The sequence below is a fragment of the Pollachius pollachius genome, assembly GCF_949987615.1.
Source record: "Pollachius pollachius genome assembly, chromosome: 1".
NCBI classification, from domain to species: domain Eukaryota; kingdom Metazoa; phylum Chordata; class Actinopteri; order Gadiformes; family Gadidae; genus Pollachius; species Pollachius pollachius.
Window position 1 is genome coordinate 1,580,827 of NC_136934.1, and position 16,512 is coordinate 1,597,338.

Consider the following 16,512-nt stretch of genomic DNA (forward strand, 5'->3'; position numbering starts at 1 on the left):
GGGAGGGGGGGGGGGGGAGGGGGAGGGAGGGGAGGGGGAGGGGGGGGGGGGGGAGAGGAGGGAGAGAGAGAGAGGAGGAGAGTGGGGAGAGAGGAGAGAGAAGAGGGGGAGAGAGGAGAGAGAGAGGAGGAGAGTGGAGAGAGAGGAGGGGGGGAGAGGAGAGAGAGGAGGGGGAGAGGAGAGAGAGGAGGGGGAGAGGAGAGAGAGGAGGGGGAGAGAGGAGAGAGAGGAGAGAGAGAGGAGGAGAGTGGGGAGAGAGGAAAGAGAGGAGGGGGGGAGAGGAGAGAGAGGAGGGGGAGAGGAGAGAGAGGAGGGGGGAGAGGAGAGAGAGGAGGGGGAGAGAGGAGAGAGAAGAGGGGGAGAGAGGAGAGAGAGGAGGGGGAGAGAGGAGAGAGGAGGGGGAGATAGGAGAGAGAGGAGGGGGAGAGAGGAGAGAGAGGAGGGAGAGAGAGGAGAGAGAGAAGGGGAGAGAGGAGAGAGAGAAGGGGAGAGAGGAGAGAGAGGAGGGGGAGAGAGGAGGGGGAGAGAGGAGAGAGAGGAGGGGGAGAGAGAGAAGGGGGAGAGAGGAGAGAGAGGAGGGGGAGAGAGGAGGGAGAGGAGGGGGAGAGAGGAGAGAGGAGGGGGAGAAAGGAGAGAGAAAAGGGGGAGAGAGGAGAGAGAGGAGGGGGAGAGAGGCGAGAGAGGAGGGGGAGAGAGGAGAGAGAGGAGAGAGCGAAGGGGCGGAGTGGAGAATGAAGGGGGAGGAGTGGAGAGAGGGAAGGGGGAGGAGAGGAGAGAGAAGGGGGAGGAGTAGAGAGAGAGAATCCTCGCAGAGACCCGAGTGAGGCGTGTTTGGGACGGGAGAGAAGAACACAGATTGATCCAAAACCCTTCACTGGTCGGAAGTAGCGGACAAGCGTCGCTACGACACAACGCGGCGGGACTCGGAGTGGGAAAGTCGGAGTGAAAGTGCAGAGATCAGGGGCCGCGCGGTTCCCTTCCTCCGAGCAGCGACTTTGTTTTCCTCGCCTCGCCTCTCCGCCCTGACGGAGAATTCCGCGGCGCAGCTGCGACTTCATGCCGCTGCGCACCGGGCGGTAGGAAAGGAGAGGGAAGTGCGGAAGGAGGAGAGGGAATTGAGGAACGAGGAGAGGAAAGTGAGGAAGGAGAGGGAAGTGAGGAAGAAGGAGAGGGAAGTGAGGAAGGAGGAGAAGGAGAGGGGCCCGGAGTCCCAAGCACACCGCCGCCTCCGCCCTCCCGCGTCTCCGCCTTTTGCCCCCGCGGAGTTCTGCCTACTCCCCCCTCGGAGGTCTGCTTACTCCTCCAGCCCCCCCCCCAGGAGGTCTGCCTAACCCCCCCAACCCCCCCTCCCCCCCCCCGGAGTTCTGCTTACTCCCCCCTCGGAGGTCTGCCTACTGCCCCCGGAGGTCTGCCTACTTCCCCCCGGACCTGCATGGACGGGGATGGGGAGAGCCGGGTGCTGTGGCCGTGGGGCTGAGCGGCTCCTCTCCCCGCGTCTCAAGCATCGTCCCCCGCCACTGCTCCTGCTGATCCTCGCTCTTTGCCTCCATGCACACTTAGGTAATCCATGCCTTCGGCTGTAATAGCTCATTAATAAGCATGTTTTGTAGGATGCTTTTCTACCAGCGGCTCTATGGGACGAAAACCAAAAACTAACCTATGTAAATGTTAAGTTACTGTTTTAATCTCTTCCGATTAGGCCGTCTTGAAGTATGATCAAGTATTAATGACAGCGATTTGTCTGGAGCCGCTGGGCCCATTGCTGCCTGACAATGGCTCTGTGGCCCGCGGCAGTGCAGCAGTCTGAGAGCGGATCGAGTTTCTCCTCTCCTGGGCCGTCATCCTACTGTCTGCCCGCTAATGGCTCGTGGAGGGAGAGACACAGAAGGGTGAATAGATGTCATCCGCACGTCCGCTCCTCTGCATTACAGCGCCGGCTTCAGTGCTGGGGGAAGCGTTTGGACAGTTGGATTGACCCTGAAAACTCCCTAGCAGGGAGATTGGTGGGACTTTTAATATCTTAAAGAAAAGCTTTTAATTGTTGTTAAGGGTTGGAAAAGATAAGAGAAGGGATGTTTGAGTTGGCCACGGTGCCAGGATGTTTGGTTGTGAAATGGTGTTGGTGTGCGTGTGTGTTTTCGTGGGCACGCGTGTGTGCATACACACGTTTGGGTGTCTGACAACTAGTATGAAATATGGAATTAAACCCAATGGTTTGTGTCATATGTTACCTATGCTGTGTGAGGTGTGTGAGGGTGTGTGTTTGCGCACGTGTGTACTTACTAATGTGTGTGTAGGTGTTTGTGTGTGTATGTATGTGTGTGTGCGCGTGCGTGCGTGCGTGTGTGTGTGTTTGTGTGTAGGTGTTTGTGTGTATGTATGTGTGTGTGTGTGTGTGTGTGCGTGCGTGTGTGTGTTTGCGTGTAGGTGTTTGTGTGTGTATGTATGTGCGTGTGTGTGCGTGCATGTGTGCGTGTGTGTGTGTGTGTGTGCGTGCGTGTGTGTGTGTGTGTGTGTTTGTGTGTGTGAAGGGGCTTAGCGGCGTGGTGGTGGTCGCTCTGTACTGTGCCTTCACACCTCCAGTAATTAGTTGAAATCGTCCCGGGTTGTTTGGCAACAAAAGCCTTGCGTCCGCAGCCTCTGGAGCCCACAGCCTCCCGTTACCTACGGGCTACGGGGAGCTCTGACACGGGGACAGCAGAGAGGTGTTTACCCCGGGAAAACATCCCGCTCTCTTCAGACCCCCGCGGGCCTGGATTAGGATGAATCCAGCATGCGTCTGCCACCCCAGTGTGGGCTGTGTCGGGGAGAGGAACGCATGGGGGGGGGGGGGAGGAGGGATGGGGGGGGGGGGGAGGAGGGTTACCCGGGCTGAACTGTGGTCTGTAACCCCCCCCCCCCCCTCGGTCCACACCGGCCACACTGGACCGGTACAGATGGAGGGCGAGAGAGAGCAAGTGAGAGGTGGAGAGAGAGATGGGGAGAGGGGGAGAGAGGGGGAGAGAGGGGGAGATGGGAGAGGGGGAGAGAGGGGGGGAGAGAGAGGGAGAGAGAGAGGGACGGGAGAGGGGGAGAGAGAGAGAGGGACGGGAGAGGGGGAGAGAGAGAGAGATGGGAGAGGGGGAGAGAGGGGGAGATGGGAGAGGGGGAGAGAGAGGGGGGGGGAGCAAGATGGGAGAGGGGGAGAGAGAGGGAGAGAGAGAGGGACGGGAGAGGGGGAGAGAGGGGGAGATGGGAGAGGGGGAGAGAGAGGGGGGGGGAGCAAGATGGGAGAGGGGGAGAGAGAGGGAGAGAGAGAGGGACGGGAGAGGGGGAGAGAGGGGGAGATGGGAGAGGGGGAGAGAGAGGGACGGGAGAGGGGGAGAGAGGGGGAGATGGGAGAGGGGGAGAGAGGGGGAGATGGTAGAGGGGGAGAGAGGGGGAGAGAGAGAGGGACGGGAGAGGGGGAGAAAGAGTGAGGGAGAGAGACAAAGCCAGAGAGCGAGAGCGAGACAAAGTGACAGAGAGTATGAGGGCAGGGAGAGGGGAGCGAGAGAGAGAGTGGTGTGATGGGAACACTGGTGCTGTGATGGGAATGCTGGTGGTGTAATGGGAATGCTGGTTCTGTGTTGGGAGCTCTGGTGGTGGTGTGATGGGAGCTCTGGTTCTGTGATGGGAATGCTGGTGGTGTGATGGGAATGCTGGTTCTGTGTTGGGAGCTCTGGTGGTGGTGTGATGGGAGCTCTGGTTCTGTGATGGGAATGCTGGTGGTGTGATGGGAATGCTGGTGGTGTGATGGGAATGCTGGTGTTGTGATGGGAGCGCTGGTTCTGTGATGGGAGCACTGGGAGCAAAGGGCTCAGGAGGAGGTGATCAATAAGCCCTCAGCCAGGGTGGGGGGGGGGGGAAAGACCCTGATGCTGGTCATCCTGAAGGAAGGGGGGGGGGGGGGGGATACAGGAATGCTGAGAATTCTGTCATTTACTGTAATGAAATTAAATTGATCTAATCCTGTAAGAAAGGGTGATGTTCCTATAGCCTCACACTGCTGAGGTCAGAGGTCAGTAGGTCAACGGAGCATTGCTGACCTTCAGGGAGAATGAAGGAGTGACCACGACCTCATCCGCCCCGCTGGGACCGCTGTCGTCACAACCACCGCAGCCTTTGCCCTTCCCAGAGCGGGGACTGGTTTAGGGGGAGGCCTGGCGGTTCGCTTCACAGCCGGAGACCACCTGTCCACCCGAGCGGCCAATCAGAGGCTGCGCATGCCTTTCTGTAGCATCATGGGTTTGACCCAGATAGGGAGTCATCAGTCAACGGCTGGTGTGGGTGGTGGCGGTCTAGTTTGGGTGGTGTCCGGGTAGATTGGGTTGTGTCTGGTCGGTTTGGGTGGTGTTAGGGTGGTTTGTGTGGTGCTTGGGTGGTGTAGGGTAGTGCCGGCCTGGTTTGGGTGGTGGTAGGGTGGTGTTATAGGGGTGTAGGTCGGTGTCCGGCCGGTGTCCAACGGTGGTTTGGGTGTTGCTATAGTGGTTTGGGTGTTGCTATAGTGGTTTGGGTGGTGTTATAGTGTTTTGGCTGGTGTTATAGTGTTTTGGCTGGTGTTGTAGTGGTTTAGGTGGTGTCATGGTGGTTTGGGTGGTGTAATGGTGGTGTGCGGGGTGTCGGCTGGTTTGGTTCTCTGTCAGCTACGTCAGGAAGGGACCAGGGCGCTCCACTACGCTGTGCGCAGGAGTATTTAGCTGTAGAGCGATGGGAAGGTGGAGGTCGGTGAGGTGGAGGTCGGTGAGGTGGCGGTCGGTGAGGTGGAGGTCGGTGAGGTGGAGGTCCGAGGGCTGGGACAGAGTGGTCTCAGTCCTCGGGTCTGACCGTCTCTAGCGTCGGCAGAACACACACGCTGACACACACACACGCGCTCACGCACACACGCTCTCACAAACATGCACGCACGGTTACGCACGCACGGTCACGCAAACACAAGCTCACGCTCACACACGCTCACACACACACACACACACACACAGAAACACACACACGCATGACTGGCACCACCAGAACCTAGGGTAGTGCATGCCAGCATGGCCACACACGTATCCGTGTGTGTGTGTGTGTGTGTGTGTGTGTGTCCCTGTCTGGCCATGCTGGGGAGAGATTCTATCTCCCAGTGTGAGTTTGCGGGGTTCGTAACTCGTAGTATTTTTGTCAATATCATTCCACCGTTCCTCCAGAACCTTTTCCTCACAGTTCTGACAACTGCAGAGTCTGAAACACACACAGAGACACAACCACACACACACACGCACACGCACACAAACACACACACACACACACACAAACACACACACACACGCACACACACACACACACGGTCCGATGGGTCTGCTGTTAGAGGCCTGCCAGAGTGAGAGAATGCAGCTGCCACAGTATTGTCTTGTTTTGAGCCCAGATTTCTTTGTCTATATTCTGGACTCTTGGAGCACATCTGTGAAGGGTCCGTGTGATGCTAGCTGTGCTAAGCTATGAGTGCAGCTAGCCCGATGCATTGCTAGCTCAGTGTGTTTCCTGGTACACTCGCTTGCTAGAACCACCATCAGATGATCTCTGGTGCTGTGCATGTGTGTGTGTGTGCAGCAACGCAAATGTGTGTATGTGTGCGTGTGTGTGTTTGGATCTTCGCAAGTGTGTATGTATGTGTGTGCGCACACAAGTGTATGTTTGTCTTTGTATGCTCGTGTGTGTGTGTGTGTGTGTGTGTGTGTGTGTGTGTGTGTGTGTGTGTGTGTGTGTGTGTGTGGTGTGTGTGTGAGCACACAGCTGCCCATACCCTGGAGAGACTCTGGTCTAATCTAATAGGAGCACACTATGACTGATGCATTAGATCTGGACCGTAATCTCTCTCTCTCTCGCTCTCTCTCTCTCCCTCTCTCTCACTCTCTCCCTCCCTCTCTCTCTCTCTCTCTCCTCTCTCTCTCTCTCTCCCTCTCTCTCTCTCTCTCTCTCTCCCTCTCTCTCTCTCTTTCTCTCTCTCTCTCTCTCTCTCTCTCTCTCTCTCTCTCGCTCTCTCTCTCTCTCTCTCTCTGATGGAGAATGATGTGGACGGCCGCTGGTGTTCTTGTTATTTTCTCCTGGACAGGAGTGAGTCCGGGGGTGAGACACGAGGGAGGGTGACCCACCCCCTCCTCCCCTCTCCTCTCCGGCCTGTCTGGTCTCACGAGCGATGACCTCAGCGGCCCTCTGCTCACCCTCCCCTTTTAAAGCTCCACTTCTGAGTGGATAGCGTGTTAGCCTTTAGCATTTATAGCGTTAGCTTTTAGAACTTATAGCGTTAGCTTTTGGCATTTACAGCGTTAGCTTTTAGCATTCACAGCGTTAGTCTTTAGGATTTACAGCATTAGCCTTTAGCATTTACATCATTGGCCTTTAGCATTTACATCGTTCGTTTTTAGCATTTACAGCGTTAGCCTTTAGCATTGACCGCGTTAGCCTGTAGCCTTCACGGTGATAGCTTGTCCGCGGGGCACCATTAAAGGAGCTCTTCACGCTCTTCTCTAATGTAAGGACTGCTTCATAAAATCAAATCCATCGCCGCCCCCCCCTCCCGTCCGTTTCCGCAAGAGATTATAGGAAAAGTCGGGCCGTGGAGGTCATAGGTCGGGGGTTTGCGTTCTCCATCGGTCTGATTTGGAAGAAAGACCCGCAGTATTTGAGTTTGTGTTGCCGGCCACACCCCGCGTCTGACGCAGTACTTGAACCGCCGATTCTCCAGGCTTTACTAAAACCAAAGTTACCGATGTAACTGGCCGAATGACTTTATTGTTCCGAATCCGCCTCAGCAGGTAGCGCGCCTGTAAACGAACGCATCATAGCACCTTCGTCCGTTGAACCAATTCGTCAAGCGCTAATGCTAATGTTAGCTGCGAGGGCGTGCTAATACTAACTGGTTATTCGGCAGAATCGGCCCAAGAAAGTCATTTTGATCATCGATGTCGTAGCGTAGGTTTTTGTGAGGCGGGGTGAGGCGGTTTGGATGGTTTGATTAGCGGTGTGGTCCGTTAAAACCCCCCTTCAAACGAACAACACAATTCCTGTTCTCCATGGACTGTTTCGTGTTTCAGTTCCTCTTCTGCGTTCTCTCCTTCAACGTCTCCTCCGACCTCTCTGTTCAGTTCTAAAGTTATTATGTGTTTCTTTTGGAGCCGTAGCGTTTTATTGACTGTAGTCAATAAAGTTGTGTGCTGGTGCCGCGCTCTGCGTGAGAAGTATTATCGCGGTCCTATCTGCGGCCGTGTGGATTCAGGCGCTATCTGGGCCCGGCTGCTGTTTGCTGTGGTTTTATAGGCTGTCACCGCGGCGACACTCTCATTGATCAACACTTCAAAATGGCGGCTTTTCTTTGTGGGTTTTATGAAGTCTGAAAGTCAGACAGCCGATAGAGCGGCGTGTTAAACATCAAAGCCTTTCTCCGTCCCAGCGGCCCGGTGCCCTAGTTTGTGGTTTGTACGTGTTTGTGTGAAACCCACCCAGTTTATCAACACATTCCTCTGCCGTCCTCCAGCAGCCCCGGGTGAGGGTCCCTCTGTCTCCCTCCCAGGGTTCTCCTCTGGGTTTTGGGGGAGAGTCCCCTTGGCATCTAGGGTCAGGGGTCATTTGTATCATGTGGGTCTGTGGAGCCCATTACACCGGAGCTCTGGTTGGAGAGAGTACAGCTTCATACAAGTCGTAGGAACGGTTCCTCGTCTGCAACTTCAACTCTTCAACAAGTTGCACCATTAATGTTATTTTTGAAAATTGGACCGATGACATAAATGGTGCAACTTTTCAGAGATCTTTTGTAACTGATGCAGGCCAGAATGTACGTACACGCAAAGGTCTGCCCTGGCTCCTCCTCCAGGTCTAACTCCTCCTCCTTCTCTGGCTCCTCCTCCTTCTCTGGCTCCTCCTCTGTCTCTGACTCCTCCTCCTTCTCTGGCTCCTCCTCCATCTCTGGCTCCTCCTCCTTCTCTGGCTCCTCCTCCCGCTCTAACTCCTCCTCCCTCTCTGACTCCTCCCTCTCTGACTCCGCCTCCGTCTCTGGCTCCTCCTCCATCTCTGGCTCCTCCTCCCGCTCTAACTCCTCCTCCTTCTCTGGCTCCTCCTCCATCTCTGGCTCCTCCTCCCGCTCTAACTCCTCCTCCATCTCTGGCTCCTCCTCCCGCTCTAACACCTCCTCCTTCTCTGGCTCCTCCTCCATCTCTGTCTCCTCCTCCGGCTCCTCCTCCTTTTCTAACCTCCCCTCCATCTCTATCTCCGTCTCCATCTCTAACTCCGCTTCCGTCTCTGACTCCGCCTCTGTCTCTGACTCCTCCCTCTCTGACTCCTCCTCCCTCTCTGACTCCGCCTCTGACTCCGCCTCCGCCCCTGACTCCTCCCCCGCCCCTCTGTGCCCCCTCCCCCAGGCGGCGGCCAGCCCCCCAGCACCCAGTGCCGTATCCAGAAGTGCACGGGGGACTTCGTGTCGCTGACGGTCCACCGTGCTCCGGTGCCGGATGGCTTCGACGTGGAGTTCTGCATGGCGCTGCGGTCGTACTCGGCCTGCACCCAGCGCACCGCCAAGGCCTGCCGCGGGAACCTTGGTGTTCCACTCGGCCGTGCTGGGCATCTCCGACCTCATGAGCCAGAGGAACTGCTCCCGGGACGGGCCCACGTCCGCCACCAGCCCGGAGGAGACCCACGAGCCCTGCAACTACCACAGCCGCACGCAGCACGCCCACGGCCACGCCCACGGCCACGCCCACGGCCACGGCCACGGCCACGGCCACGCCCATAGCCAGGCCGCGCCCGGGTACCTGTTCTGCGGGCTGTTCGGCGACCCCCACCTGAGGACCTTTAAGGACAGCTTCCAGACGTGTAAGGTGGAGGGGGCGTGGCCGCTCATCGACAACGACTACCTGTCGGTGCAGGTCACCAACGTCCCCGTGGCAACGGGCTCCAGCGCCACGGCGACCAACAAGGTGAGCCGACGAGGGGGGGGTAAAGGAGAGGAGACGTGGTGATTGGACCGTTGAAGGGGGGGCAGGGAGGGAGGAAAGAGAGAAGTGAGGTGTTGCAGGAGCTGGGACAGGGCAGGTCTTTAGTTCCCCTACTGGTGCTTTGTAGCTGGGTCCACAATTATTGCCTTTATGCTCCTCTTTTACATCAGTCTAATCACTGCTCACAGTCGCTCTCTATCTTTCTTTAATGTTTTTCCTCTCTCTCTCTCTCTTTCTCCCTCTGTCTCTCTCTCTCTCTTTTTTTTCATGCTCTCTCTCTCTCTTTCTCGCTCTCTCTCTCTCTCTCTCTTTTTCTCTTTCTCTCTCTCTCTCTCTCTCTCTCTATCTTTTTTCCATGTTCTCTCACTCTCCCCCTCCCTCCCTCCCTCCCTCCTAGGTGTGAGGCAGGCGGCCAGTCTTGTGACTCGGTCATGTGACTCGGTCATGTGACCGGGTCATGTGACCAGGTCAGTGTGTGTTGGGGCTTCATTTTTATAATGGCCGCTTAGAGCCTGACCTCTAAGAGCATAAGGAGGGTGAAAGGACCCACTGTTCGGGCGTGTGTGTTCTTTTGTGTGTTTGTACATATGTGCGTTTGTGTTTTTACTGCACACATTTCCTCTGTGTCTTAACATCATCAGTTTGAATAACTGAACTATAGAAGTCCCGTTTCTCGTTTGCTCATGACTTTATATAGACACACACACCGAAAGACACACAGACACATACACACTCACTCAGACACACACCCACACCTACACACGCACGCACACACAGAAAAACACACACATGCATGCACACACACACACACTCACACAAACAGACAGACACACACACACACACGCAAACACTCAGATAGACAGAGAAACACACCAACACACACAAAAACACATGCTCACCCAGACAAACACACACACACATGCACTCTTTAATCTATGGCAACACATTTCTCAGACATTACAGGAACAAAGTGCGTTAAAGAAGCTTTTGTATGTTCACCATCTTTACTTCACAGCACTCTGTGTGCTGGAGTAATGGCTTTAATTATTAACATGCAGCCTAGCGTTAACACACACACACACACACACACACACACACACACACACACACACACATAGGCAAGGGGGGGGCTAATAAGGGTTTGACCTTGTGTCAGAGGTGTGGCAGGTTATGAGTCACGATTATTAGACACACACACACACACACACACACACACACACACACACACACACACACACACACACACACACACTCGCCCTCCTTAAGGTTGAATGGGTGTCCGGGGCTCATTCCTCAGAGCTGTCATGTGAACAAAGCGGCCATTCACCGGAACTATGATGCCGGCTAATTCTGCTGCTCACACCGCGCCCTGCTCACAGCAGGCCTCACCTCCGCCGGGTGTGCATGTGTGTGTGCGTGTGCGTGTGAGTGTCAGAATGTTTGTGTAGCTGTGTCAAATTACAACTTGTTAAAAAGTAATTTGGTGATTTTCTTAAGGAGAGTCAACAGGCCGGTGTAACAAACGATGTGTGTGTGTGTAAGGCCTCTATGCTGGGGTGGGGAGGGGAGATAGCCTTTGGGTTAGTCACCAGGCTAGCATGAAGCGGTCGCGCTGTGTGTAAGGCCTCTATGCTGGGGTGGGGAGGTAGAGACTTTATAGCCTTTGGGTTAGATAGCCTTTGGGTAAGCCACCAGGCTAGCATGTCACTAGGCTCCCTAAGGTTCCTGCAGGCCTTCAGGGGCCCTGAACGGGGAGCGCTGACGGCTTCTAAGCGTTTCAGGGTGGCTGTGAGATCGTCAGCTCATCTCCTGTTTTCCTCTCCTCCTCCCTGCCCTCTCCCACCCTCTCCCCCCTCCCCCCTCACCTCACCCTCCTCCTCCCTCTCTCCTCCCCCCTCCCTCCTCCCTGCCCTCTCCCACCCTCTCCCCCCTCCCCAGATCACGGTGATCTTCAAGCCCTACCAGGGCTGCACGGAGCAGAAGGTGTACCAGGCGGTGACGGACGAGCTGCCCGCCGCCTTCATGGACGGCTCGCTGAGCAGCGGCGAGCCGGGGGCGGGCGCCGCCTCCGCCTCCGCCGACCCCGGCGCCGCCAAGCTGCGGGCGCTGTGGATCTCGGAGCGCAGCCCCGGGCGCCACGTGGAGCTGCACGCCGGCTACATCGGCGTGACGGTCATCGTGCGCCAGCTGGGCCGCTACCTCACCATGGCGGTGCGCATCCCCGAGGAGATGGCGGCGGCGTACGACGCGTCCCAGGACCTGCAGCTCTGCCTGAACGGCTGCCCCACCGCCGAGCGCATCGACCGCGGCGGCCACCTGGCGCTGCCCCCCTCGGGCCCCCGGCCCCGCCACCAGACGGCGCGGCGCGGGGGGGCCCGCGGGCTGGACCCCCGGGAGGCCCGTGAGCGCTGCGGCGAGGAGCTGGAGGAGCGGGACATCTACTACCACTCGTGCGTGTTCGACCTCCTCACCACCGGGGACGCCAACTTCACGGCGGCCGCCTTCAGCGCCCAGAAGGACATGGAGAGCCTGCACCCGCACCGCGGCCGCTGGAGGATCTACCCCCGCGGCCACGCCCCGCCCGCCGCCCCTCAGCCAATCGCACGGCTTGCCCTGCTCCTGCCGTGTTGGGCGCTCTGCAGCGCGGTGCTCGTGTAGACGCTGACCCGAGCCGCTCCGCCGCGTGTGCGTGTGTGTGTGTGCGTGTGTGTGTGTGCGTGTGTGCGTGTGCGTGTGTGCGCGCGTGTCCTTGTATGCACCTGGGTGCGGTGTCACACAGGTGAGCAACCCCCTGGCCTCTCCCGGGTCCTCAGAGGAGAAGCCCTCAGCTCTGGGGAGAGGGTGGGGCAGAACTCTGACACCGACCCCAACGACACCAGGGGGACCCCCTCCCCCTGCAGACCCCCACCCAATACAATCAGCCCCCCCCCCCCCCCCCCCCCCCCAGAAGATGTGACAGAGACTTTAAGGCTCTCGCTTCATCCAGGGCACAAACAAAGCAGCCGGGGTCAAAGGCCATCCTCCGTGTGTGTGTGTATCACCACATGTGTGTGTTCATCACCACGTGTGTGTGTGGAGCACCACAGACATGTGGGTGTTCATCACCATGTGTGTGTACCACCGCAGACATGTGTGTGTTCATCACCACGTGTGTGTGTACCACCATAGACAAGTGTGTGTTCATCACCACCAGTGTGTGTGTGTGTACCACCACAGACATGTGTGTGTTCATCACCACCCGTGTGTGTGTGTGTGTATCACCACACGACGCTGCAGACTGTATATAGTGTGTTGTCTCCAGTGCACTGTGTCATGGAAACGTTTCTGTTTTGGTTTGGTTCGTACCGCTTGATGTGATTGGTTAATACCTCAGCCAGGGGATGTTTGTTTTTAACAGAAGCACTTTATTTATATTTGGTTTATGTGTTTTTATTTTTGTACAAATCCACATCAGTGTTTGGTTCGCACACCCTCCCTCTTTCCTCTCCTAGCACCCTCCTTCCCTTCCTGACACCCTGTCTCCTTCCTTTCCTAGCACCCTCCTTCCTTCTTCTCCTAGCCCCCTCCATCCTTCATTTCCTAGCCCCCTCCTTCCTCCCTTCCCTAGCACCCTCCTTCCTCCCTTTCCTAGCCCCCTTCCCCTGACTCCTAGGTCCCGCCCCTCATGTGGGTCCCTATTGGCTCCTGGTAACGTAACACTCTCCTGGGCCGCCATTTTAAAGCTCTGGCTGAGCCTCTGATTCGAGGTTGTGTGTGTGGCAGTGTGTGTGTGTGGCCGTGTGCGTGTGTGTGTGTGGCCGTGTGTGCGTGCGATAAGAAAGAGTGAATGTGTGGGCGTGGCGTAATTAGTTGACTTGACACCCTGATTTAGGAGTGTGTACACACAGGGTGTGTGTCGGTTGGTCTCTGAAACACAGGAAACAACACTCACACGTTCTACACACAAGGTGTGTCTCTCTCGTTCTACGAGTCCTGACAACGTCAACTCCTTTATATTCTACCTGAGACACATTTGTTGTTTTGTTTATTTGAGCCAAAGACAAACAGAGGCGGACGTCCTGTCACGGGAGCTGTTTGTACACTCAGAGAGAATCACTGGTTCCCACCGCGATCACACCCACCCCTATATTTTGTGACCCCCCTCTCCCCCCCTCTCTTTTTTAACTTTACTACTGTAGAAGGAGTCGTTCTTCTGCCATGTTGAGCCCTTCCGTCATGGATCATGACATCAGACTAAAGTAAGAACAAAACCCCAAATCAACACCATAGCACCGACACAGCGCCGGTCTGAACCGTGATCTACGCAGAGATCAAATTTTACATTCGGGTTAACGTCAGTGAAATGGGCACGATGGGCCGCTGTGAACGTGACGTGTGCGCCCCCATGTGGCTGTTGTCATGTAGGTCTGTGCTCAGCCGCTGGCGTCATGATCGGTTTGTGTTATGATAGAATGACTGTCGGTTTGGTTTTAAGAGTGAATGCAAGTCAATGTTGAAATACCTTAACTTATTTATAAATGTAGTGTCCTGTAAAGGAAGTTAAGCTCCATACTCTTGCTGTTGGATAATAATAATGAAAAAAAAAACAAAAAAAAGTCAGATGTGATTGTACTGCCACCTAGTGGCCCTCTGTTGCAATTTCAGTGTTCTACCCCAAACGACGCTCACGAAAACATGGAGGAACAAAATGTGCAAGTGTTTTATTTAAAATAAAAAAATCAATTAAGGAAAAAAACAATGACTATTCGTTTCATTCGTCCCTCGGCATGTGTGAATACATTAAATGTGAAACACAGAACAACCGCCCAGCGAACCCAGATGGCTCTGAAGTTCCCCATCTGGCTGAGGTTAGGCTGGGATCAGATACACGACTGGAGTCTGAAAGACACGACCGGTTCTCAACTGCCGCTCTGAGGAGCAGCTGCGATGTGGAGGGAACAGGAAGGCTTTTTGAAATGTGTCTGCCGTTCCCTCTTAACATCCACAACGATTCCTCCTAGAAAAAGACTTTCAATGTCGCGTTTGTCGAGCTAAAAGCAGGACAGTACCAGGAGGTTCAACATGTTTCCCCTCGGCGACATGTTAGTGGGCAGTTAGGAACCTCTGCGTTCTCAAGTCTTCTGATGAAGATGGCGTCCGCCACGTTGTCGTGGGAATCCCCCGTCCTCCACCATCTGAAAGGTCCATTTTAACGACGTTTAGGGCAAGTTAATCCAATTACAATTACAGTATATATATAAACAGTATATAAATCTATGTGTGATATATCTCCAGTATTGGGTCCCAGTGGGCGCTGATCAGGGTGTTAAGGTGAACTTCTCACCAGCTCACAGCAGCGAGGGCGCTGATCAGGGTGTTGAAGACCAGCAGCTTGATGAGCAAGAGCCTCAGGATCAGGAGCTCCACCTGGTTGGTCCACCAGAGGTCATCTGACACCACAACACGCCAACAACACGCCAGCAACACGTCAACAACACCTCACCTCATTATGTGATGTCAGGGACAATGCAGAGAACCTCCGCTTTATTAATATTGTATTGTTATAATGTAACTTGTGGTAGGTTGGTTAGCTGTTCTGGCACTTAGCATCATGTAGCATCTTACCCTAGCTATCTTTGTTGTAAACGGGGAATGGGTTAACCTGATGATGGTTAGTGCTTGGCACTCGGTTCTATTAACATCCTTACTGTACCCACAGCGAGATATTGTTGTTTCTCTTCTGTTCTGACAAATGTACTTATTGTAAGTTGCTTTGGATAAAAGCGTCTGCTAAAGGCCCTTAATGGAAATGGAAATGTAAATGACTAACATAAGGTGGAGGCTTGATATTCTTAACACGACTGGACAGGTTTGAGCATCATTTACAGGCATGGCTGCTTGGAGTTCACTCAAATGAAACTTGTTTAATGATCCATGATTGGAGTTGGATTCAGTTAAAGCCAGTTTCAGTTTAACAAACATAACTCATGGAAAATCTCAAACTCAAGCATTGCACAGCCATCCACTTGTGGTTCAAAGGCGCATGACAGCGATAAGACTGATAAACTGGAAATTTTAAATTAATCATTAACAGATATTAATGTAGTGGTTTTTTACCTCTTGTTATCGTTTCTTCGTCGCAGATTTGGTCAGCTGGAAGGATTTAGGTACAAAGAATATTTAAGTATTTGGAATGACGAACAACTGAACAAAGTCATTCAAAGGAGGCCAATTGAAAAGCGATAGTCATATCTACAGATGATCCGGTGTTCATGAGGCTGGGCCTCAAAGGGCCGCTCAGACCTAACTCATAGACCACTAGAGAACCGTGAAGACTGATAAACAAGATAGACAACAACAACAACAAGGACTGAGTTTACAACCTCAAAACTCCGCTGATGCATCCAGCCAATTACAAGACAACGAGCTCAACAACAACAACAACAACAACAAGAACAAGGGTCTCAAATAAAAATATTCTGCAGATTCCGAATCACAGATGTCCCCGACGGATGAGGCGGTTAGTCCTGTTGAATGTGTGCGTTGTGTTGTGTATTGTGTGTTATAAACGTTGTGCATTGTGTAATTGTGTATCTTATCTGAGGCTCATTGAGCTTCATACTGTTTGTGTGGAATGGGATGTACAAATAAAGTTAAAAGAGACGTGGACACCAACCTGAGGAGATGGAGCCCTGGTGGGGGGGGTTCCAGATCACCCTCTGGGCCTGCTGGGGGAGTCTGGTGTCCCTGGTCCCCTGGTGAGGGGGTCTGGTCCCCTGGATCACGTGGTGGGCGTGTCGTCGCCTTGCGGAGCAGCGGACCGACGGCCAGCTGTCGGTCGCCACGGTGATCACCGTGACGACGCTCCGGTAGCGCCCGCCGCCGCCGCCGCCGCGAGGCTCGCCGGGCCCCCTGCGGCCCGCCACGCCCAGCGGGAACAGAGAGGTCGCCCCATGGGGGGGGCCCTCCTCCTCCCACGAGGACGACCTCCAGCTGACCTCCAGGTGACCCCGGCCCGGGTCAGGGACCACACACATCAGCAGGGTCCACCCCCGCCGCTCCCCCGTCAGGTGGACCGGGGGGGCTAGGGACGCCAGGGGGTCCGCCTCAGCACCGCCCCGCCCTGCAGACCGCGTCCCGGGGGGGGGAGACCCAGAGGGATCAGACTAACCGTCAGAGACATGGGGGGGGTCTCCATGGGTACGCATCATGTGTCCATTACCTTTCAATCTTAAGCCTTTTGAATATCCCCTGTGTTTTATGTGTGCTTGCTGGCTGGTTGAAGCAGCCTCCCCTGGCCCGGGGCAGGCTGATTGGACCAGCCTTCCACCACACACACTTCAACACCCGTTCAAATAGAAAAACACCTCCCTGCTGCATACGTATCATACTATGGCTGTCATAAGGTCCCGTGGCCCTCCCCCCCCTGAGAAGGACCACAGAAGAAGACCGGCCTTACCTGCCCACAGGTAGATGATGGGGAGAAGACCAGCCTTGATGATGGGGAGGTACAGCAGACCGCCGGCTCTCTCCGCCATACCACTCCTGC

General features: G+C 55.1%; 1 protein-coding gene across 1 annotated transcript; it reads left to right on the forward strand.

Annotated features, from left to right (window-relative positions):
* Positions 1 to 1,426: 1,426 nt before the first annotated feature.
* On the forward strand, positions 1,427 to 13,722 carry rgmb (repulsive guidance molecule BMP co-receptor b). Its single transcript, XM_079757553.1, is given in 4 exon segments — positions 1,427 to 1,560; positions 8,412 to 8,584; positions 8,586 to 8,966; positions 10,923 to 13,722. Coding segments are annotated over 4 exon segments (1,392 nt in total). The 5' UTR covers positions 1,427 to 1,442; the 3' UTR covers positions 11,643 to 13,722.
* The last annotated feature ends 2,790 nt before the right edge of the window (positions 13,723 to 16,512 follow it).